Source organism: Clavelina lepadiformis, chromosome 5 (genome assembly GCF_947623445.1).
Source record: "Clavelina lepadiformis chromosome 5, kaClaLepa1.1, whole genome shotgun sequence".
NCBI lineage: Eukaryota > Metazoa > Chordata > Ascidiacea > Aplousobranchia > Clavelinidae > Clavelina > Clavelina lepadiformis.
In genome coordinates, this window is record NC_135244.1 from 5,276,182 (window position 1) to 5,301,361 (window position 25,180).

A 25,180-nucleotide genomic window follows, 5' to 3' on the forward strand; every position below is an offset into this window, starting at 1 on the left:
GTGGTGGTCAATGGCGTATTTTTGATTGCATTAGGAAGGGTAGGCTAAAAGTTTTTAAAATTGGGCCTCAAATTGTCGTACTTGTCTACCCCTCCCAAAACGAGCTAAGCGCAAAAACTTACACATCAAAAACCGCATCAAAACAAACGCAATGAAAATATTTTCTCATATTTTTATGTACAACCTGCCAATTTATGGAGTACAATTTTGAAACATCGTATATCCTTTTGTTATATGTTTTTATAACTATAAGTTATTGCTGATAAATAATGAAAACAAGGTAATGCGATAGACGAAAAGGAAAAAAGACGCAAAAAGCTTATGACTCAAAAAAATTGGGTATATAAGGGGAGGGGCATAAACTAATGGCCCCACCTTCTAAATGAGATATTGCCAGTGGCACTGTCAATGTAATGCCTTTGGGCAAGGCATTGACGACGCTTGCTTGTGTTCAGAGGTCTCAATAAAATAACAAGTCCGGTCCATTGGACAAAGTCCATTCATGTCCGGTTACTGAGAAATCATCGTCGAGTTAAAGCAGTTCATAAACTTTGCTCATCCGAGGTTAAAGATCATGATATCATCAAAGATTATATCACATTGCAATGAAATAATAAATATCTATGATGCCATACCAAATGTCAATAGGTCGATTAGTATCGACTCAGATTCTTTGCGCCTTTTAAAAGGTTTAACTACAGTTTCAGTTTTTGCTGCTTTATTTATACTGGTTTAGGTTCGGTCTAGGTTCAGAAAGGTTAATAACTTAAATACTAGACACAACTGGTGAAATAGGGGAGAGTGGGGCACATTGGGACAAAAATAACGTTTTTTTAAATTGCTGTTTTAATTGAAGCCGAACGAAACCCACATTTCTACAAATAACAAAGATTTACTTCAGCTACAATATAAACCCCACAGACAGCATAAATTCAATTAACACGAAACGACAGAAACAATTTAAAAAACAAAATATTTTGTCCCGTGACTAAAAAAATGTGCCCCGTGGGTACTTTGGGACAAGGCGTGGGGCACATTGGGACATTAAAATTTTTGAAAGAAAATGTATTTGCAAAGCAAATTAATTCAAAAGAAACGATAAAAGACTCGGCAAACCTCCGAGTCGGTGTATTTTGTTTACATGATGACGTTTTTTGATTGACCAATATAGGGTGCCGAGTTATGGTCAGGTTATAACTACACTGATCTTGTTTTAAGTAGGCACTTTTTATCTTGAGATCTTACACCAAAGTATAAAAAATCGATTTTAGTAGGCGCTGGCACAATATGACACTGTCCCATGGTGCCCCAAAAATGTTGTCCTATTGTGCCCTTAGCACATAAAAATAATAAAACTGAATAACTACCAACTAAGCTGAAAAGCTATGTCAAATCTAACACAATAAAATAATACCCTAATGTTAGGACTATTATTTAAAACTTTTCATTTACATTTACAAGCGTGCGATCGGAATGAAGTCTGTGAAAAAAATTTCAGATGTCAGAAACAAATCTCACCCTGTGCCTCAGAGCTCCGCTTGCCAGACAAAGAAACTTTAATGTTACTGATACGGCTGGTAGCAGACGATATGGTCAGCAGAACATCAACTTTCAGAGTTTCAAATTTTTTAAAGTAATTATCTTGTCCCATTGTGCCCCACCTTCTCCTACAGAAATTTTCTTCTGCCAACATCTCGTGGGCAATGTTAAAGCTACTCCAGTGGGTTAACGAAAGGTTGGCACAAATAAATTTCTGTATTTCACCAGTTCTGCCTTGTTATTGATATTAGGCCTATTATGCTTGGTGGCAACCAAAGTGTGTTTAATAACTTTTATTGGCAACTAGTTCCAGTTTGGTGTCCCAATAACATTTGGTCAAATCGCTTTAGGGTTCTGGTTCAGTTCCGGTTTGACATTCGTCTGATTCTTACAAAGGTCAAAACTAAAGCAGAAATACGTTGCGTTACTTAAAACAAACACAACAGCAAAATTTGTGTAACAAAAACAACGAAAGCAAGAATAGCATAGCTTACTTTTTAAGGTTGAATTCGCAAAATAAACTACATGTAAATAATGGAAAGAAAGCGTCCAAAGCTAAACCCCACTGATATTAAAAGTGCACTACTGCCACTGGCCTAATGATAGTTTCCAAGTACTTCAAGGCTCCAGTTTAACTCGCACCTTTAGTCAGTTAGATAAACAAAATTGTAAATGAATCCATGCCCGAAGAAGATGCAACAACTGACGAAGTACAAACTTCATGGTCACTTAGTAGTTAAGCAAAGTGCTTTAGGTTTTTCTACAAAATACGAAGGTAGTTTTGACTTGGGCGGTTATTACCATGTATTAACTATTGAGCAAGGGTCACGTTGCCAAGATTGCTTTTTAGAGCTTTCTTCTGCAGGTGCGAAACAGAAGTATTGATCAAGGGAGTTCCCAACAACGAAAAGAAATGTATACAACGTGGGGAAGTCCCATTGTGTTATTTCCTGATGGGAGAAATCCAAAAAGAAAATTCTCGAATACAAGAGTTTATAAAATATTTATTGTTCGCCCTTCTAATTAAACATAACCTGAGCAAGACCAGTGTCGAGAGTCAGGAGTAAAAGTTATGCTTTTTCTGAAAAGAGACATATTGAACGAAGGCTTAGTTATTTGACGTTGTTAATTAGTAAGGAAAAGTTTTATGAAATACGTTTAGCAGTAACCAGCAGAGCTTGTTAGCATAAGAATTTAATAACGGAGGCTCTCAGAATGAACGATTAAATATTCTAGTCAGGAACCGTTTTCTGAAAACTTTGCAATAAATGACCGACGTGAAGCCACTGACCGGTTCCCTGGTTACTTATTCGCGGTTAAATAAGTAACCAGGGAATTGCTAATTTGCTTCACGTCGGTCAATGAATAATACTAACACACCATTTTACCTTTAACATTTAACAAAAGCAACTTGTTGTAAATATAAAACAGTTTCTGTATGAGTTTGTCGTTTGTTGCGAAGTTGAATGAGATTTTATTGAGAAAATGGCTCAGTTTTTGAGAGAAACTTTAGAATCTTTGGGTCCTCTTGATGGTCGCAACCCAACATGCAATCAAGGAAAAGGGTAAGCAAACCGGCCATACAAATATAGTTAATGTTACTCACTATTTCATGTTAGTTAGAGAACAGCAAATAACCTTTGCGACCATGTTTATGTAGGGAAAACTCGTGTAATTTGGACCCCTTAAGCAAAATCTGTGATAATAACGAAAGTCCTTGATTGATTTCTTCCAAACTTCACTTGTTTATTTACATAGCCTACAATGTACATCTTACACATTGTGTTCATTAAATAAATTATACAGCTTAAAACAACAGATCTTTATATATGATGTTCATGTTTAGAAATTATCTTGAACATAAAATTCCACCAGACTCAGGTTTGTACAAAAGCATTGAAAGTGCCATGCAGCAAACAATTAGGGAACATAGAGGAAATGCTGGGGGCAAATTTAATTCTTACAACCTGATTGAGGTATGTTGGCATTCGATACGTAATATTAGAAGTAACATGACGCATCTTCTGAAGGCTATAGGCGGGTCTTTTCGTTTAATGAAAGAAATAATTGCTTATAAAAAGATAATACATTCATTTATACTAATGCCGACGATCTTAAAAGATTTTTTAGAAATCTTTGATTTAATTCCAAACATTTTTATGTGACGTGTTGTTTCATTTTCCAGCTTACAATTTTAGAATGGTTTACAGTTATAAAATTTTGGAATAAAGCAACCATTTATTAAACATGAACGTTTCAAATTTGTTTCGTTTCTGTTCTTTAGATAACCAGAATCGGCAACCAAAGTCTCAGGGACCAATACGTTAGTTACAGAGAAGTTGTACGTCAGGAAAATTCGGGAAACGCCAACGAACGCATGTTATTTCATGGGACACCTAAAGTAAACGACATTATTAAACATGGTAATGTTTGCTAAGTATATTTTTACACGTAGTTTCAGTATATATATAGTTTTTTTTGCATGTTTGATTTTAATTATTTATGTGATAAGTTTTATGACGGAAATTCTAAAATATGACAAGTTTTAAGAAAAGCTCTTCCCAGGTTTTGATAAAAGCGAAACTAATCCAAAGGGAATGTTTGGTGGTGGTTTCTACTTCGCTGACCTCTCTTCTAAGGCAAATCAGTACGTATTGGAAGACATGCATTGCGGTGATCACAACAGACAATCATGCCAGGCTTACTTGAGAAAACTCCTTCTCTGCAGAGTTTTATTGGGTATAGTATGAGTATGCGTGCAACATAAAATAATCTAAATATAGTCTAACTCAGGGGTCGTGAACCTTTTTGGCTAAGGAAGCCATGAAAGCTACATATTTTTAATTGCCTTTCCATGAGAGCCATATAATATTTTTCAACACTTAGTGCAACTAACGTGTGCATTTTGAAGTAAAGCCAACAATTTTAGACAACGGTAAATGTCTTAATTTATTCTTTAATAACATGATTCTTACTGTTAATGCGACTTACAATCACAGAAAAAGTTTTATTCCTAACGATTGTGCTAAGAAATGCCAGCTCAAATTAATCTGCGAGCCAGATGTCGTCGTCAAAAGAGCCACATCTGGCTCGCGAGCCATAGGTTCCAGACCTCTGGTCTAACTCACAAAGCATAAACGGATTTGTTTTCATTCAGGTAAATCTGCGTATTTTAGTGCGTCTTAAATTCTTTTCGGCCATAAGCTTAATATACTGTAGTTGTGTTATTCTTGTTTTATTAGGCAATACTGAAAAGCGCACACAATCGGAAAGCTACGATACAGCTCCACCTTACCATCACTCCATAACTGCAGTACCAAGCGACAAAGGCCTTAGATACAAAGAGTATGTTGTTTACAAGAACAAGCAGGCAAGTAATTTAGATGTTTGCTATATCGAGAATTTTATTTCTTTGTTTTATCACAACTATAAGTAAGATGTTTGTGTAGAATTCCATCGTTGTGAGTTTACCAAACTGTTACGTGGCCAAAAGCTCATCAGTAAATGCATGAGAAAAGAATGATGTCAATTGTAGCCTACGCGTACTGTAATAACTGTTAACCTTTTATTTGTTTTTAGATGTATGTTCTATTTTAAGTTAATTAAAACCCTAAAACTGGAGTCTCTAATTGTCTGCTTATTACACTACTGCAAATATATTCTTTCACAGATGATTATTACTGCGTTTATATCAAAGATATAACTGAAAAATTTGTAGAAAAAAAAGACGTTTAAAACTTTTTGTCTTTTCATTTTTTTGCAGATCTATCCTGAAGTTGTGATTACTTACAAGATAAAACAATAATTGTGAAGAGCGTTTGTAGTTTTCAGTTGTTACGTACACCCACCATTGCATAAAAGTTACTTTTGAGTCTCTTTTTTTGCATTTTGCTTATAATATAAGAGTATATTGCTTATAAGCAACATTGGTGTGGAAATTTTACCTTTCATACATATTTATTTTGATTTTGACTTAAGTTTTTCTATACATTTAATCAGAAAATTCTATAGGTTTGTGTAAAGCCTGATACACTGGATCACATTTGAAAAAATATAACGACCTAGTAGCTAGACCTAGCGCTAGACCTAGACCTAGTTTGTATTTTGAAGTTGAAGATTCCTATGTACTAGTGTGCACAGGGGCGGATTAAGACTGGGTGAGGCGCATGCCTAATGTTGAGTCAGGGCCCTTCTGGTAAAACCAGTCGTTATATATCAGTAGTACTAAGTGATTTGATATTGCGTTTTACGTACAGTACTTAAATTTTAACCTACCATCTCTCGTCACGTAGGCTATTAACTGATACCAAAATTTTGGAAATGCGTTTCGTGTGAAACTTTTACAAAAACAACTTTTTCTTCCAAAACCTTTAGTCAGATTTAATCGCTAGATTATACAAAAGTTTGCAAATATTTTCAGTGATTTTGTATAGAAAAGTAAAAAAACGATTTCATTAATTTACCAACAACGTGACAATTTATATATACGGTTCGTTTGCTGGTCATTAGTTTTTTTTAAATTAAAAGTAAGCAGATGCGAGTTTTCAGAAATATCAAAACCTATTGTATTGGTATTCCCACAAATACAAATATTTTCTAACTTGGCACGGGGTTAGTTATCAGTAGGGCAACCAAAAGTCAATATGGTCAATTTTTTTTTACCTGCTCAGAATGCTATGAAACAAGCACAAAACAAATTTCAGCTTTGTACGACATGTGGTATAGAAGTTATTAGGTCAGATAAAGTCAAAATGTTACGTTAGGTCAAAATACGGTCAAATTGTTTCGTTAGGTCTTTTTTTTAGGTCAAAATCTATTAAACTTGTAATTTTGTAACCATTTTGTAATATTATTCTTCCTTTTTTCTCTTTTCTTGCACCGCAAACAATTCCAGTCCCGCAAATTTTACTTAGAACCAAAGACACAAAGAGAGGGAAGGCTTTTCAGCGCGTTTAGTGACGTCACGATGTGACGGCATTGCATTTGAAACTGCAAGTTGTCAATCTTAATACGCAGAAACGAAAAAAAAGTCAAGACTAGAAAAGCATTTTGTCATTTTTAAATGCAGCTTTAGATTAGAAAGTTGCTGTAGACAGTGTAGAGACTATCAGTATAGCGTTTTTCAAAATGAGGCCAAAATTTAAACGTTTTAGGTCAAAATAAGGTCAAAATGTAAACTTTTCAGGTCAAAATAAGGTCAAAATGTAAACTTTTTAGGTCAAAATGAGGTCAAAATTTGCAAATTTTAAGGTCAAAATTTAAAATTTTTAGGTCAAAAAACTGGTTGCCCTAGTTATCAGTTTTAAAATAGTAAAAGTGATTTGTCGATCATCATGTTGTTGGAAACGTGAATTTGAACAATTTTTCTGATAAGCGAAGTCAATAAACCATATCTCATCCAAATGATATGTACTAGGCAATATTAATGGCTATAGCTCCACAATTTCCCTAAGTTAAATCGCGAAGCGTTGTCTGTAAAGAATCTCCTAGTTTTTTTGCCAAAATATTGTGCGTTTGGTGCGGAAAAGTTTAAAGTGGCTCGAGTCGCATTGGTGTTCAAACTCAGGTTACAATTACAACAACGTTTTTATGTTTTGAGGCGAATTTACAGAGGTTATTTCGACTATAATTGGTATTATTGTATACCATTTATGACTGACTGGGGAAATTACAATTAATAAGTTTGTTTAGAACCAAACAAACGCGATTTTGACTTAATAACTCTGCTGAATACCGATCACTGGTCTCTATAAACAGCTAACACATTATTAGAAACGTTTTATTATTCATTCACTTTGTTTTTAGTTTAGTTTAGTTTAGTCTGTGTTTGCGTGTGACGGTGGTATACAAACATGGGTCGGATTAATTGTTGATTTTAATACAAGTACCTGTATCTATGCTGTATCACAAGTACTTCATATAGATGCCTAAATCAGTAATATAAAACTTGCATTAATTTCAAACGTTATTATTTTGCATTGTAAGTTCGGGTGAATAACCAAATAGTTTAAAATCATATTCATAAGCTTTGTAAAGTTTATCTTTCTGGCTGGAAGTAAGTTGTTTAAAGTATTTTTCCAAATAATTCCTTTGCTCCGTCATCGACTGACCACCTTTTGAATAACCCCTTGAAAAATCGTAAGCATCGGGCGCTCCAATTAGTCTGAGCAAGTATCTTGAAAGAAAGACAATTACTCACTTACCTGTATAATGTGTATACGTATAAAACGCAGTACCATTTTTAGTGTACCCGCAGTTTGTCTCAGTATTACTGATAAACGGAAACATTGAATTGTTTGTTGCTCAGTTGTTTTACCTTACGTCATCTTTTATAGTTTCAAGGTGGAGAATTACGTCATACTCGACATGACAAGGATTACACAGAGATGTGTATGTATTCCAATGCATTTCCCCGCCGTTCTTAAATCCTTGGTTACGGCCGTCGGAAACGTATTTGACAAATTCTTCAAATGATGGTGTTGACTCAGTATCTATCACATTCATAAACATTATTTTCTACTAAATGACCATTGCAGCTTTTATTGGTAACGCATCCTGTTATCAAAGATAGGCGGTTAGGTTAAGGGAATAGATATGTAAAAACTTCATTTTAGCTATATTTAAGGTTTTATTGGAGTTAGATTTACATTATAACGTTGATTTAGGTTAGGGTTAGGTTACCGTATTATACCATTTAAGTTAGGTTAACAAGAAACTGTGAAAAATAGCTTCGAACGTACGCTTTTTCCGATGAAATAGTAGCAGCCTATTTTCTATAGTTACATAGCTTGTATGAACTAAATCAAGCCATAATATGTAAATAGCCTATACTTCTTGGCCTAGTGCATGAGTATGTTGAAATTACTGTAGCAATAGTGTTGTGCATAGACCTTGTACTTGTGAGGTATTTCCATATAACTCTTTCATCATTTTAGAAAACTTTGAAAATTGATCGTTGTACGGAAAACGTATTTTGTCGTTATATGACGACACCAGTCTTTCATATGGCTGGCGGACCATTATGAGTTTTAAGTAGTTTTCTTTCAGAATATTATTTGGCGTTCCTTTTCTCAGATACTTCCGGGAAACGTCATGAATTTCAGCGTTTTTAAGCTGCAAAACGAGTAAAGATTATAATCTGTAACAAAATTAAAAAAAAAGTTTGTTTGGCTACATTTATTAAGTGCGTCTGTATGATTTGCAAGCGCTGATTCCAAACAACAGATATAGTTTACAAGAAAAAGTTTTTATTGTAGGTGCTGTACACTTTCTTAATATTACGCATAATCAAGAACATAGTAATACCACTGCTTAAGATGTCTATTGAGTTGCAAACATCATGACCAGCGTAGTAAGCTCATATGACTCTCTCTGTATCTCTCCGTCTGTCTCTGGCTTTGTGTGAGTTCGCCGGTAAAAGTGTGAGCTTATAAAACGTGAAGCGATGGGAGTGAAAATGTTCGACAAGAAAAACGCAGCATTTCAGAACATGTGCAGTGAGGAAAACAAAGGGAGTTACATGTAGTTCAAGCTGACGTGTAGATAAATACAATCAGTGAAAAGTTAAGAAGCGGGCATTTGCAATAAAGATTTCTTATCAGCACAGGTGCTGGAAACAACTTGGGAACGTACTAAAAAGAGTTTTCACATGAAGTTATTTAGAGTAGGTTTCCAAATATCAAACGACAGTTGAAGTGTTATCAAAAAAAACAAGTTCATAAACTTCAATCAATAGCTGGAAAACACTTTTCCAAGAAATGATGTAATGGTATTAAAAAAGCCACCAAGGTCGCTACAGACCTTTGCTGTTGCAAAGATGAGGAAGGCCTGTTTGGTGCTGTTGGAATAGATCATGATCCTACTCAGTGGCGACTTTTCATTGACAGTTCTACCGATAGTCTTAAAGCAGTGTTACTTCGCAATGGCAAAATATATCCATCAATTCCACTTGCTTATTCCTTACAGATGAAAGAAGACAATGAAAACGTCAAGCAACTGCTCATTAAAATCAGTTACGCTCAGTTTAAGTGGTATGTCTGTGGTGACTTCAAAATATTGGGAATTTTCCTTGGTCTGCAGTGTGGTTACACAAAATAATCTTGCGTTTTGTGCTTGTAGAATAGTAGAGCTGACGGTGAGCACTATGAGAAAATTCATTGGCCGGCACGGGAAGAACTAACCCCAGGAATGTACAACATTATTAGGGAACCTCTTGTAAACCAGGAAATAGTTTTACTGCCTCCACTTCATATCAAATTAGGTCTGGTAAAACAGTTTGTCAAAGCTTGGGATTTTCAGGGACAAGTTTTTCAAGAAATCCGTTCAATGTTTCCCAGACTATCACTTGCCAAAATAAAACGAGGAATATTTGTTGGTCCCCAGTTAAACACAATGTTAAAGTGTAAAAGCTTGAAAGAAAAAACGAATGAAACAGGAAAAGAAGCGTGGCAAGCATTTCGAGGTGTGGTTGATGGATTTTTGAGAAATAAAAGGGACAGAAACTACAATGAGTTGGTGGAAAAACTTATCAAAAGTTACCAAAACATGGGTTGTCGCATGTCTGTCAAACTTCATTTTTTATGTTCCCATCTGGATTTTTTTCAAGAAAATCTTGGTGACTTCAGTGAGAAGCATGGTGAGAGATTTCATCAGGATATTGAGCCAATGGAAAAACTATATAAAGGCCGCTGGGAAAATGCAATGATGGGAGACTACATTTGGTCTTTAGTAAGGCAAGACAGGAGTGGTCATAAAAGAAAAACTCGCACAAAAGTACATTTTTGAACGACTCTTGCTGTTTGACAAAACTATGTTACATTAATCTTCAAGCCTTCCTTATCAACGTTCTTAAACTGGTTTTTGCGTTTAATAAACCAAACGGAACCTTAATGTGGAGTTAAAATCTACTACAATAGTAGAACACAATTTGCTACGCTTACAGCTATATCAAAGTTTGAATATCTCAAAAAGTAACGATGGTACGAAAAAACTAACTTGATTTTTGAACTCAGCACCCAAAATTACATAAAAGGACATTAAAAAAGTAGCCAAACAAAAATTGTGTTACGTAGTCTTATATATTCAAAAATACTTACTGGTATTTAAAGGGAAAACCTAAAATAAACAGTCGGCCCACAAGTAAAATGCAGAAATATTGGAAAAGAGTTATTTCAACAGTTTCTTTCATCGTACGCAAACTTAAGCCTGTACATGTATATATATATGTGTGTGTGTGTGGGAAATTATAAGCCTATTTGTGAAGGTTAAGTTGAAGTTGACTGGAAGCCGAGTGAAGCCACCTTCGTAGATATAGACTGGATTATAACGTTGCTATCTATAGGTAAGGTGTGCTAGGAAATGGTTTTGTAAAGCAGCAAATCTAATACTACCGTTGTTGTATTGTATCCTTCTATATCCAGCATAAGCTTCTTCATGTTCGAGCATCCAGATTTGGGGATGAAGCAGTAAGCCAGCTTGTACTTTTCGTAGATGAGTAATTTCATCTCACTCAGGTGATCCAAGTTCGAATCTTAATAATAGCAACTTGTTTAATATTCTGGGTTTCGCTTTTCGAGATCGAACAATTACTGAGTTACTGCCTACATCAGTGGTTCACAACCTTTTTAGTCTTGCGGCAACCTATACAAAAAATAAATAGTTTGCGGCATCCAGTGGTAGTACAGTAGGTAACAACACATTGTGCCGCCTCAACGTTCTCACAATGGGGAAATCCCAAATGTATAATTTGCCCTACCACATTTTTCAGTTTCTTTCCAAAAGTTGATGCAATAAAATGCCAATACAAGCAGGTATCTGTTCATTTTACGAGATCTAACTCCAAGTGCCGGAGCCACCGCTGATATAAATATCAAGTAAGAAAACTCGCGGCACCCCTGAGTATAGGAAATGGCATACTTGGGAACCACTGGCCTATATACTAACATATTGCTTCTAATTAAGCTAAAACAAAGCATATCGTGTCTATATAATCTAAAAAAGAAGTACTTGTGACTTGATAAACTTAGGTTTGTTGCATTTGCCAACATTCCCAACGGATTCTCTCCACAGTAACGAATTTCAGCAAGCAATGAAATTCATGTGCAAAACAAAACGGTCCCGGATAAAATTTCGGCTTGATAAAAAGATGTAAGCCCTTTTGAGTGTAAACCGTAAAAAATGATGATAAAAACATTATAAGCTGTGGCTTACAACCGATCTGGTTCGTACATCTAAAATGGTGTGATTATTTCTTTCTCTTGGAACGACGTTAATAAATTTGTACCGATATGTTTCTGTTTTTACACTCTAGGTACATATTTAACTCTATGCATATGCAAATGCATACAAGTATAAATAAAGCAGATGAAATGTACTGCGCATGGCGCATAAAAAATATAGTTGCGTTGTTATTAATCACAATGAGGCTTGAAATCTAGATTGTTATATAGCCTATAGCTACACAGTATTTGCAAAATAATTTGTTCAACATTTCGCTGCTGAAATAGCTTGGTATGCAAGTTACCTAATCCTTTACATGCGTTCTTCAAGAGAGTTTTTCTTTTAAACATGCGATTGTTCATTTCGTCCAAAAACGTCAAGTCTTCCTTCGAAAAGCTTCTTGGATCCTGAGCGCGTGTTTCCTCGCCAGGAACTTCACCGTCCGTTTTTTTCACCACAGCCAAGTAATGATGAAGCAAGTTCAGGGTCAAGCAGAAAACTCCACAAGTAAATATTGCCGCACTAGCACCACGTTTAAAGCAGTGACGACCATAAAACATTTTTGTAAAGAATTTCTGTTGTAGGGAGAAGAAAACTAAATTACACTTATCTTTTATTCCTTAAATAAAGTTCAGTATCAATAACAAATAATGCAAAACAAAACATTTCTCCAAAATGGATCTCCTGCTGTGAGTAAGTTGATGTACTGTATCTGTGACAAGGTTGAACAAATCTTTAAAGAATTGTCTGCATTTAACAAAGATATCTTTCTCGTCGTTTAAGCGGCCACCCTTTTGAGCTGCAGCAGGTGATACTTTGCCTCGCAGTCGGTCGGTGGTTTATACCAGAATGCTTTATTGGCCGTTTTATTGCCTGACTTTAACTTTTGTCCAAATTCCTTCCAGATATGTCCTTTGTATTGTATCAGTGCTTGCGCCACAACTTTTCCTCAGTTTAACAAACTTACTAACGAAAAACAATGATAAACCAAGCTTTGCAGGTCGTCTTCTCTTCTCTTTCTTTCTAATCTTGTGCTTCATTGAGATTGTACTCTCATTGCTCCCGGCTACACATGGAGCCGTTAGCGGCCGCATGCATCGGTAGTAGAACAGCGCTTCAGATTTGTCTGGTGGATTCTTCATGCATTTAATCAAGGCGATGCATGAGATTGCTATTGCCTATACAACAGCGACTAAAAGATACCTTAACTGTTAAAATTACTTTCATACTCATTGTGAGTGCATGGTCAAACCAGATATAGGCTTGACTTAGGTACAGAAAAATCATTGAAGGTTATTATGGTTAACACAAATGAAACTCCACCAGTTACTTCAAAGCATTCTCTTTTAACTGGTTAACAATTTCAGTGTAAAAGCTTTTACAAAACATCTACTTTCTTGTCTCATTGCGACTAGCTTCATATCAAAACGATCCTAGCCTGATACGAGTTGTTAGCCTAACCGGCGAGAAGTTGGTTACTGGTTCCCTGGTTATTTATTCAAAGTCGGTGAATATTTTTATTTAAGATTAATTTGATGAATAAGTAAATATGTAACATGTAACCAACTTTATCTGCAAGTAACCGAATAAGAAATCACTTGACAGGCAACAAAATCCTTGTTCTAAATAAGTAACCAGGGAATTGTAGCCAGTTTCATGCCTGTGTTGGCCTATTGGTAATGCTCTATTTCGTGAATAGGAAGTCATTGGGTGTCAGAACAATTAAAGGAAATCCTTTTCAGCATGATATCTAATATGACTATTGTTGTGTTACAAGAATCACAAAATTTGGAGACCTCGTGTCTTATTCTCTCAACGCTTTGGATTTGCAAACAAACTGAGAGCATGAATGGTTTAAAAACCAATTTGATATCTTTACAAGTTATACCTGATTCATGAGCCATAAATCTATTTTCCGCAAACATTTTACATGCTGGGTAATAAATTACAGGGTATACCGTACTCGTTTGCAGGGTTGCCATATTGGCTCTTTTGACGCCAGATTCTTCGAAATTGGCTCTTTTTATTACTGTTTGGCTTCCAAAATTTTGTTTGGCTCTTTGGCGTTTTTTTGGCTCTTTTAATGAAAATTTAATTTAATTGCATAAATACCGTAATAATCCCTAATTTAGGAAGTGTGAAATAAATAATTATCTTATTTTTTATAATATTCTTGTTGGTTATTTCTTTAGTAGCCAATTAATATTTTCAAACCTATCATAACAAACTTTACAACAATTTGGTTTTTGATTTTAATATAGGTTTTACAGATGTTGAGAATATAGTGTTAGAGATGATGTACAGTTGACTCTGTTAATTTTGTATCCATTGTAATTTTGTGGTTAGTAAAATTATTTGGCTCTTTTTGGCTCTTTTTTATTGTCATCTTGGCTTTATTTGATCACTGGGATCCGGCAACTCTGCTCGTTTGTCGGTCTAGTTTGGAAGAAAATAATAAAAATCGGATATTTGTGGGAGAGATACTCGATGACGATCAATTTATTTGGGGTGTTTTTCCGCTTGTTGTTGAGCGTTCTGGGTGGCGTTCTTGGTGTCAGATTTAGTTGTCCTTGGTATTAGCACATTGCCCGGAGATAAGATATTGATATGGAGAAACTATTTGACATGATCTGAAAACTTTGATAATATTAAACTTCTATGTTTTGTGATCAATCTTTTACTATGCTACTGTAATCACTCTGCACTGGTTTTTAGCTCGTAAAATGTCCCAAGTTTGTTCGTTAATCAGAGTGTAAGTACAATTTTTTTCATCGTTTACTCGATGTTTCAATTTTATTGCAAGAGTTTCTTGACTTACTTTGAATACTATCAGGTGACCACTTGAATACCAAGGACCACAACGCAGTTAATGTACAAAAACTACAGTAATATAGCGACTAAATTCCAAAATGTAGCAATTGAAAGTCAAGCTGTTGCATCAAAGATTGTTTTGTACCACCTTTATATACAGTTAATTCCATGTGCATGTACTATCTTGATGTTTTCTTCTGTATATCGCCGCCTTTGGTAAATTTCTTTCTTCTCTCTTGCTTGTATAATTACATGCTTATTTCCTTTCCCTTTGCTGCATGGCTTTGTCTTTGTACTTATATCGTTTTTACTCCTCCCGCTATTTTTGCTTGCTCATTATTAGCGTCTATGATTTTCGCTGTTTCAACTCATCTCGTTAGGACATGCAGTTTGCTTGAACAACCTTCACCCGTCTAGATTTTTCACAGAATTTGTCGTCACTACCGTGGCTGGCAACACAACTTCAGTATGTCGGTGTTTCCTGTATGTTCTTCTGCCTTCCATATTGACGACACTACTTGATATACTTCGGCTGTCGCATCGCCCACATTTACCTTTGTTGATCTCACGCGACCCGATTCACCGTTTCCACAGTCGCCTCCCTCACCTCGACTATCGCTTATCAGACCAGGTCAAAAAGGCTCTATAGTTACTTCATGCCACGGCACATTGATCTGGCTGAATGGAAACAAACGGTGATTCATCCAGTACAAAAACAATTTCAGCCGTTTGGAAAAAACATTTTGGTGCCAGTTCTTGCTTTTCCTGCGCCACACCAACCACTTACGCTGCAGATCTTCTATCTTGGTTCCAGCAACTGAAGGAAACATTTCAGCCGGTTCTACAATTTCCTTCCACGAAAAAACTCTATATCATGATCGCGGTCACATCAGCTATTCATTTGACTCTGACGTCATTACGACGTCATACGAAAGAAGAGAAGCCTCACTTGCAGCAGTTTTATGACTTACTCGCATGACGTGTTCCCGTAATAATATGTAATTCATCAACATTTTAAGAGTTAAATATGTTTTGGTTTTAATTATCATCTGTGCCGTGGCAATGGAATGATATTTATAGCGTAGATATACAATTTAGGAGAATTTAAAAATTTAGTTAATCCAAACTAAAAGTGAACCAAGCTAGTGTTTCGCTTCCTCAAAATCAATTAGGACTAATGTATATCCTGGAGTGTTTTATTAAAACTATACCTTTATTGAGTGGTGTTTTACACAAAACAAAACGTACGGTACTATATACTATATCCCGAATAGATCTTGCGGAAAATAGATTTATGGCTCATGAATCAGGTATAACTTGTAAAGATATCAAATTGGTTTTTAAACCATTCATGCTCTCAGTTTGTTTGCAAATCCAAAACGTTGAGAGAATAAGACACGAGGTCTCCAAATTTTGCGATTCTGGTAACACCACAATAGTCATATTAGATATCATGCTGAAAAGGATTTCCTTTAATTGTTCTGACACCCAATGACTTCCTATTCACGAAATAGAGCATTACCAATAGGCGTTGAACACAGGCATGAAACTGGCTACAATTCCCTGGTTACTTATTTAGAACGGGAATTTTGGCGCTTCTCGAGTGATTTCTTATTCGGTTACTTGCAGATAAAGTTGGTTACATGTTACATAGTTACTTATTCATAAAATTAATCTTAAATAAAGATATTCACCGACTTTGAATAAATAACCAGGGAACCAGTAACCAACTTCTCGCCGGTTAGGCTAACAACTCGTATCAGGCTAGGATCGTTTTGATATGGAGCTAGTCGCAATGAGACAAGAAAGTAGATGTTTTGTAAAAGCTTTTACACTGATATTGTTAACCAGTTAAAAGAGAATGCTTTGAAGTAACTGGTGGAGTTTCATTTGTGTTAACCATAATAACCTTCAATGATTTTTCTGTACCTAAGTCAAGCCTATATCTGGTTTGACCATGCACTCACAATGAGTATGAAAGTAATTTTAACAGTTAAGGTATGTTTTAGTCGCTGTTGTATAAGCAATAGCAATCTCATGCATCGCCTTGATTAAATGCATGAAGAATCCACCAGACAAATCTGAAGCGCTGGTCTACTACCGATGCATGCGGCCGCTAACGGCTCCATGTGTAGCCGGGAGCAATGAGAGTACAACCTCAATGAAGCACAAGATTAGAAAGGGGTTATTCGAGAAGACGACCTGCAAAGCTTGGCTTTATCATAGTTTTTCGTTGGTAAGTTTGTTAAACTAAGGAAAAGTTGTGGCGCAAGCACTGATACAATACAAAGGACATATCTGGAAGGAATTTGGACAAAAGTTAAAGTCAGGCAATAAAACGGCCAATAAAGCATTCTGGTATAAACCACCGGCCGACTGCGAGGCAAAGTATCACCTGCTGCAGCTCAAAAGGGTGGCCGCTTAAACGACGAGAAAGATATCTTTGTTAAATGTAGACAATTCTTTAAAGATTTGTTCAACCTTGTCACAGATACAGTACATCAACTTACTCACAGCAGGAGATCCATTTTGGAGAAATGTTTTGTTTTACATAACTTGTTATTGATACCGAACTTTATTTAAGGAATAAAAGATAAGTGTAATTTAGTTTTCTTCTCCCTACAACAGAAATTCTTTACAAAAATGTTTTATGGTCGTCACTGCTTTAAACGTGGTGCTAGTGCGGCAATATTTACTTGTGGAGTTTTCTGCTTGACCCTGAACTTGCTTCATCATTACTTGGCTGTGGTGAAAAAAACGGACGGTGAAGTTCCTGGCGAGGAAACACGCGCTCAGGATCCAAGAAGCTTTTCGAAGGAAGACTTGACGTTTTTGGACGAAATGAACAATCGCATGTTTAAAAGAAAAACTCTTTTGAAGAATGCATGTAAAGGATTAGGTAAATTGCATACCAAGCTATTTCAGCAGCGAAATGCTGGACAAATTTTTTTTGCAAATACTGTGTAGTTATCGGCTCCATAACAATCTAGATTTCAAGCCTCATTGTGAATAATAACAAGGTAACAACGCAACTATACTTTTTATGCGCCATGCGCAGTACATTTCATCTAGTTTAATCATACTTGTATGCATTTGCATATGCATAGAGTTAAATATGTACCTAGAGTGTAAAAACAGAAGCATATCGATCGGTACAAGTTTATTAACGTCGTTCCAAGAGAAAGAAATAATCACACCATTTTAGATGTACGAACCAGATCGGTTGTAAGCCACAGCTTATAATGCTTTTATCATCATTTTTTACGGTTTACACTCGAAAGGGCTTACATCTTTTTATCAAGCCGAAATTTTATCCGGGACCGTTTTGTTTTGCACATGAATTTCATTGCTTGCTGAAATTCGTTACTGTGGAGAGAATCCGTTGGGAATGTTGGCAATTGCAACAAACCTAAGTTTATCAAGTCACAAGTACATCTTTTTTAGATTATAGCCTATAGACACGATATGCTTTGTTTTAGCTTAATTAGAAGCAATATGTTAGTATATACTATAGGCCAGTGGTTCCCAAGTATGCCTCTTCCAATACTCAGGGGTGCCGCGAGTTTTCTTACTTGATATTTATATCAGCGGTGGCTCCGGCACTTGGGGTTAGATCTCGTAAAATGAACAGATACCTGCTTGTATTGGCATTTTATTGCATCAAATTTTGGAAAGAAACTGAAAAATGTGGTAGGGCGAATTATACATTTGGGATTTCCCCATTGTGAGAACGTTGAGGCGGCACAATGTGTTGTTACCTACTGTACTACCACTGGATGCCGCAAACTATTTATTTTTTGTATAGGGTGCCGCAAGACTAAAAAGGTTGTGAACCACTGATGTAGGCAGTAACTCAGTAATTGTTCGATCTCGAAAAGCGAAACCCAGAATATTAAACAAGTTGCTATTATTAAGATTCGAACTTGGATCACCTGAGTGAGATGAAATTACTCATCTACGAAAAGTACAAGCTGGCTTACTGCTTCATCCCCAAATCTGGATGCTCGAACATGAAGAAGCTTATGCTGGATATAGAAGGATACAATACAACAACGGTAGTATTAGATTTGCTGCTTTACAAAATCATTTCCTTGCACGCTTTATCTATAAATAGCAACGTTACAATCCAGTCTACATCTACGAAGGTGGCTCCACTCGGCTTCCTTGCCAAATTCAATTAAATCTTCGCAAGTATAGGCTTATAATTTCACACACACACATATATATATACATGTACAGGCTTAAGTCTGCGTACGATGAAAGAAACTGTTAAAATTATACAAACTCCAAGCTGATATCAGAAAATTATTTTTATATAAGGAATGGCATAGTCGCTAATCTGGTTTCGATAACTCTTTTCCAATATTTCTGCATTTTACTCGTAGGCCGACTGTTTATTTTATGTTTTCCCTTTAAATACCGGTAAGTATTTTTGAATATATAATCTTTACTCGTTTTGCAGCTTAAAAACGCTGAAATTCATGACGTTTCCCAGAAGTATCTGAGAAAAGGAACGCCAGATAATATTCTGAAAGAAAACTACTTAAAACTCATAATGGTCCGCCAGCCATATGAAAGACTGGTGTCGTCATATAACAACAAAATACGTTTTCCGTACAACGATCAATTTTCAAAGTATTCTAAAATGATGAAAGAGTTATATGGAAATACCTCACAAGTACAAGGTCCATGCATAACACTATTGCTAAAGTAAATTCAACAAATTGATGCAGTAGGCCATACAGCCTGACTACTGCAGACTTGTTTAACTAGAAATATAGGCTATTTATATATTATGGCTTGTTTTGGTTCATACAAGCTATGCAACTATAGAAAATAAACTGCTACTATTTCATCGGAAAAGGCGTACATTCGAAGCTATTTTTTCACAGTTTCTTGTTAACCTAACTTAAATGTTATAATATGGTAAATCTAACTCCAATAAAGCTATAAATATAGCTAAAATGAAGTTTTTACATATCTATTCCCTTAACCTAACCGCCTATCTTTGATAACAGGTTGCGCCACCAATAAAAGCTGCAGTGTTCATTTAGTAGAAAATAATGTTTATGAATGTGATAGTAGAAAATAATGTTTATGAATGTGATAGATACTGGGTCAACACCATCATTTGAAGAATTTGTCAAATACGTTTCCGACGGCCGTAACCAAGAATTTAAGAACGGCGGGGAAATGCATTGGAATACATACACATCTCTGTGTAATCCTTGTCATGTCGAGTATGACGTAATTCTCCACCTTGAAACTATAAAAGATGACGTAAGGTAAAACAACTGAGCAACAAACAATTCAATGTTTCCGTTTATCAGTAATACTGAGACAAACTGCGGGTACACTAAAAATGGTACTGCGTTTTATACTTTATGTGTCTTTCTTTCAAGATACTTGCTCAAACTAATTGGAGCGCCCGATGCTTACGATTTTTCAAGTGGTTATTCAAAAGGTGGTCAGTCGAAGACGGAGCAAAGGAATTATTTGGAAAAATACTTTAAACAACTTACTTCCAGCCAGAAAGATAAACTTTACAAAGCTTATGAATATGATTTTAAACTATTTGGTTATTCACCCGAACTTACAATGCCAAATAATAACGTTTGAAATTAATGCAAGTTTTATATTACTGATTTAGGCATCTGTATGAAGTAGTTGTGATACAGCGTAGATACAGGTACTTGTATTAAAATCAACAATTAATCCGACACATGTTTGTATACCACCGTCACACGCAAACATAGGGTTACCAACAGCCATAATGAGATGGTGCATTGTCGTTATCGTACAAGTGCACACGTAAGTGTTTACCTAAGCCTATTTAGCCTATAAGCCTATTTGAGTGAAAGAGTGTAAAGATAACAAAACATACTATGGCCAGCAGCCTACTACTAAGCTTACGACATTATATTTTTGTGCTATCATTGTGCCAAGCCTACAAAACCTGCTTTCAAACATATATAAATCATAGGCGCCCCAGCGTATATACGCAAAGTACCCACGTGCTTACCATTTTTGGGCCTCATTTTTACATAAAAAATATATATACATATTAATTGGAATGTCTTTTTATCACACAAAAATCACTCTTTGCTTCCTGTTTAGAATAATTTCAGGAACCAAACATAATTATTTTGCGTCGTGTATTAGCAATTATTTAGCACCTGCGCAGCAAGTGCGACGTCCACATGCAAGCAAGAAGTTCGATAAAGCAAATGGTCATTTCAATTGGAACGTTGAAACAGATAATTTGTTTATCAAAAAACTTGGCTGATTCTTGCAAAACATACAACAGATGGGATATTGACAAACAGGTGGGATATTTGGATACAAACAGGTGGGATATTGCCAGCTACTGGTCGTATAAATTTTAGAATACGATTCATTTCGAAGCATTTTGAAGCGATTTTTTGAGGTGTAAAGGGCAGAAGTTTTTGCGCTCCGCGGGTTTTGGGTGGGGTTGGCATTGGCAGACGTGGGAAATTTAGAATAGGCTTTCAAAAATTTTTACCCTCTCTTCAACGCAACCGAATATATACGACCCTGGACGCAAAGTTAATAGATCAAAGCGCAATTTCATCATTACTGACATAAAACAATTTAGTGCGTACCATGTGAAAATATTCTGCGGGCGTCCCTGCATAAATTGTATATCATTTACTTACTGGTATCCCGTTCTCATTCTGCATGCACACTACGCTTAATAATTTTGCACGGTGTTAAACATTTTTAAATTTCTCATTCTTCAAAAATTTTTGATCATCTCGACAGCGTTACCTAAGACTAGTAAATTCTCAAGCCAATACTGATAAACGGCAGAATCATTGAAGACATTGTCCCGCTTAGCAAAAGTTTACAAAAGCCGTTAACCACGGACTAATAGCATTGCTACAGATACACACTTACTGTACGCAGCCTTCATTGTTGGCAAAGTGAAAACAATAGGAAAAAAACGGAAAGCGTAAAATAAGGAATTATTGTGAGACTGGGCACAGTATCGAATCCAATTTCAATTCTTGCTCGGATTATAATACTTGACCGGTCTTTGACGCAATTTTTTACTTCGAGTTTACTTTGTCTTATAGCCTACTGCAATTGTAGGCTTACATTATATATCGGTGAAAACCAATTTGAACTACAGCGATACGCTATGTAGCCTAGGCTACAACATCCAATAACGAGTCAACGACAAAGACATTGGCACATTATGCAAGGACAATAATACTAAAAAGTATATGACTATATGGCGTAGTAATGAAGTAGCGCACCATACCACTGACTTAATCAGCATAAATTAAGCTGCTAAGCTGTTTTTGAAACAAATGTGTTTCAGTTCCATGAATGACTGGAAATTAGTAATGAATTGTGACAAGGATTTAATTTCCTTTCAAGCTCTTAATTTATTTGCAAGTCATAAATCGCTGAGAGAATATAAAATGAGATTGCAGAGATTTGTGATTCTGGTAGCCTATAACAATTGATCATATTGAATATGGTGCTATGAAGAGGGTTGTCTATATTTTCTTGTTCTGACACCAGACTTCCTGAGACAAAGCAAGTAATTACATGTTTTGGAAACGTTTAGACACTGACATTGTTAGCAAGTTAAAAGGGTATGTGTTAAAAGTGTTAAAACAATTGTGGTCAAAATAGCATAAATTGACTATGTATGCTAACACAACAACAACGGAAAAATAGTTACCGATAGTTAGATCCAATCAAACGAAATTGAACTTTGAATTTCTCGGAAAAAAATAATGAAAATATTACTATAGCAGCCTGCCACGCTTGTAAACACATATAATTTTTATATCTGATTTTTTTATGCAATTTTTATTTATTCAACATGGTCATTGCATCTCCCATTTCAACGCAAAGTCTAAAATAGAGGCGCGGCAGCCGCTGCAAGAAGCTTTAAAAGTCAGTTTGGTTTGGCATCTAAACCGGGTTCGATTTACTCGCATTAGCGTAGAGAGACCCTCATCAAAAATAGCATTAGAGTATTATAGCGTCGACAATCGACATATCAAAAACGTTCACTTCCCTTTTGTGACACCATAAAGACAGCTTGCAGACCGCGTTGGACATTATGACGTGAGCGCTGGAGATCAAATGACTTGTTTCAAACTTTTAATTGCAACTTTGTTGGCATCTTGCTTGGCAGTTCACAAATTGAAAGCTTGTTGGTATGCGGCGGTTGATAAGTTATCGCAGGTTAACCGAAAAACATTTTCTGCCGTCTAAGCTTCTAAAATCTTTCCATTTGCGAGTTCTCACCATTCCTGTTGATCATCATTAAGCGATTATCATTTTAAATATGTGGTTACTCCGGTAAACCTTTCGAACTAATGACAAGATTTCAGCAAATGTACGAAGGCTATTATATGTCAAAACCTCACTTGATAGTTATTAAGCGCAGTTCTCTGTTTGAAACTGTTTGAACAATAATGTAACAAAAAAGCTTTAGCTTTTGAATGATACAGTGTAATTTAGACTAACATATGTATATTATCACGTTAAGTTACGTCCTGTATGGAAATGTAGATGTAATATAGATGTAATATAGATGTAATATAGAAATGACATCTTAAAGCTTTAAGGAAACGTCACTACACTTGACCCATATATGACATATATATGTATGCCATTATTATGATTGTGGAAAATAAAAAGTTAACATAAACGGCAGATTTTAGAATAATTTGGTGTTCCGCAACAAAAAGACGCACTTTTTTAAGAAGTTATTTCAACTCTGGTGGATTACTTACATGAGAATCTTGCGGATTAAAAATGAGAATAAACTCTAGTCTGCTTCCGTACAAGTCCAAGCACTTTGTTTACCGGGATGTGCGCCAGTTCATTTTTGATTTGTTTTGCTTGTGAAGTGAGCGAAATAGCCGGGTTTTTGGATTAAAATAAGTCGGTAAGGACACCCTTCGACCTTAAACATTTGAGTGGCTTTAATCTCTATGGCATTAAAGCGCGGTTTAGTAGATCTAAGTTATTTGATTTAAACACTTGTCGGTCCTTTTGATCATGCTTGTTAGCTATTGTGAAGTCACAATGTAATGTTCGATGTAACAAACCTCGACTCGCAGCAGGATTTGTATTACCATTAACAACTCAATGCCCAATTATGAGTTAAGTGACAGTTTATAAGCGATATGACATTTTATGTGTATTTGAAGCCGTATTCGCATAGCAATACTTTGCTGGGCCAAAGTATTGATGCATACACAGCACTTATTATGCAGTGAGATTGTTTTCTAAACAGTAACCTGAATGTAATTTACCACTGTTTGCATTAAAAAGCAGAAAATTAAAAATATAGCTAAAAGCACATTGTGACTGACCCAGCTATTTTGTTTACTTTCTCTACAATCACACATCTTATTTCCCGTAGCGCTGACGTCTTCACACGATGATGTCAGCATACATACAACCATGATCAAAGCTGGGAACGAGGCTGATTTGCACACAAATTAACAAGATAAAATGGTTATTGGTAACAACAGAAGCAAAAGGTTTTTCGTTTACAATTTCCAGTTTTCTTAACTGCAGTATGCATTTGGAAACAATCTCTAAGCCTTTGTACCCTAAGAAATGAAATTTCTTGTTCGGATCAACATCCATTCACCTTTGGCGAATGAAACACTTCATATTTTTACAAAATAAAGTAATGTGAGATAATTAACTAATTAGAGTCATCTGCATTGGGTGTCAGATACAACGCAGATCACATTTTGCCCTGCAATAAATAGTAGCACAGGTATGCAAGTAAAAATCCTATTCATATCGAAAAACTTTTCAAAGTATAGCCTCTCAATAAAAGTAAACGGCGTTGCAGGCTGACTGAAGTTCTTGCAGTTCTTAGTTCAAAGATGAATAGAAATTGAGGCTTTTTTGGACACTTTGATTTCAAACATGGCAACGCGGTGCATTAAATGGACCAGCGTTATTATCAACATTAAAGAATGCGGTTGAACAAAGTTTTTCTACGATTTAGATTTAGTTTTTTTTTTACATTCAACCGATTTCGAAACAGTGACAAAAACAACACAGGCCACACAAAATAGCTACGGACCGTTATGTCGAAATTGAATCTCATTTTGTTTAAATGCTGTTGGTCCACCAGAAGATAATAAATGTGATAAATTTAACAACAGCTTGATTTTTTATCATAGCGTTGGCAAGAAAAGGGCCCAAGTCAATAGGACCAGGTGCCGTGTAGCGCATGGCACGAAACGTTGTGCTTTGCTCTGCTAATAAACAATTGCAACACACTGTTCCTTCCCAACGTGCCTTCAAGATTCTGTACACATTACAGTAGGTTGATATTACATTCCATCGTCCATTGGATAAATCCATGCCGAGCGTAAAAACCGACCAATTTTGTTTCAAGTTTCAAAAAACTTTAAGACTTATGAATTGTAATACAACGGAACCGATTACTTCAGAAGGTAATTGGCTTTTGTATATTGTCATGCGATAACCAAACACAGCGGGGAGCGGTCAACTATGCTCTGCTCGGCTTCAAACAAAAGGAATTAGTTTTGTTAATCGGGTTTCGCTTGTCCTAATACGGATGCAAATAAGTTAA

General features: G+C 35.8%; 3 protein-coding genes across 4 annotated transcripts; 2 read left to right on the top strand and 1 right to left on the bottom strand.

Moving 5' to 3' along the window:
- The first annotated feature begins 2,552 nt into the window (after positions 1-2,552).
- LOC143460225 (poly [ADP-ribose] polymerase tankyrase-2-like) lies at positions 2,553-8,081 on the top strand. Of its 2 annotated transcripts, none has more exons than XM_076957655.1 (7): positions 2,553-3,104; positions 3,386-3,515; positions 3,824-3,962; positions 4,105-4,278; positions 4,782-4,909; positions 5,303-5,346; positions 7,875-8,081. In XM_076957655.1, exons 1-6 carry the CDS (start codon positions 3,025-3,027, stop codon positions 5,342-5,344), a joined length of 693 nt encoding a protein of 230 aa, XP_076813770.1. In that variant the 5' UTR covers positions 2,553-3,024; the 3' UTR covers positions 5,345-5,346; positions 7,875-8,081. The 2 variants fall into 2 exon arrangements, 1 of the variants encoding a protein (XP_076813770.1); XR_013117839.1 differs by lacking the exon at positions 7,875-8,081 and adding an exon at positions 4,539-4,696 and having other exon boundaries at positions 2,554-3,104; positions 5,303-5,314.
- On the bottom strand, positions 7,397-13,178 carry LOC143460224 (carbohydrate sulfotransferase 11-like). The gene is made up of 5 exons (XM_076957654.1): positions 12,062-13,178; positions 10,929-11,068; positions 8,430-8,652; positions 7,856-8,030; positions 7,397-7,714 (listed from the first exon to the last, which is right to left on the bottom strand). Exons 1-5 carry the CDS (start codon positions 12,315-12,317, stop codon positions 7,498-7,500), a joined length of 1,011 nt encoding a protein of 336 aa, XP_076813769.1. The 5' UTR covers positions 12,318-13,178; the 3' UTR covers positions 7,397-7,497.
- A 3,986-nt stretch (positions 13,179-17,164) lies between these two features.
- Positions 17,165-20,288, top strand: LOC143459866 (carbohydrate sulfotransferase 11-like). Its single transcript, XM_076957171.1, has 5 exons — positions 17,165-17,467; positions 18,484-18,623; positions 19,031-19,253; positions 19,679-19,853; positions 19,971-20,288. The coding sequence occupies exons 1-5, from the start codon at positions 17,212-17,214 to the stop codon at positions 20,185-20,187; spliced, it is 1,011 nt and encodes a 336-aa protein (XP_076813286.1). The 5' UTR covers positions 17,165-17,211; the 3' UTR covers positions 20,188-20,288.
- The last annotated feature ends 4,892 nt before the right edge of the window (positions 20,289-25,180 follow it).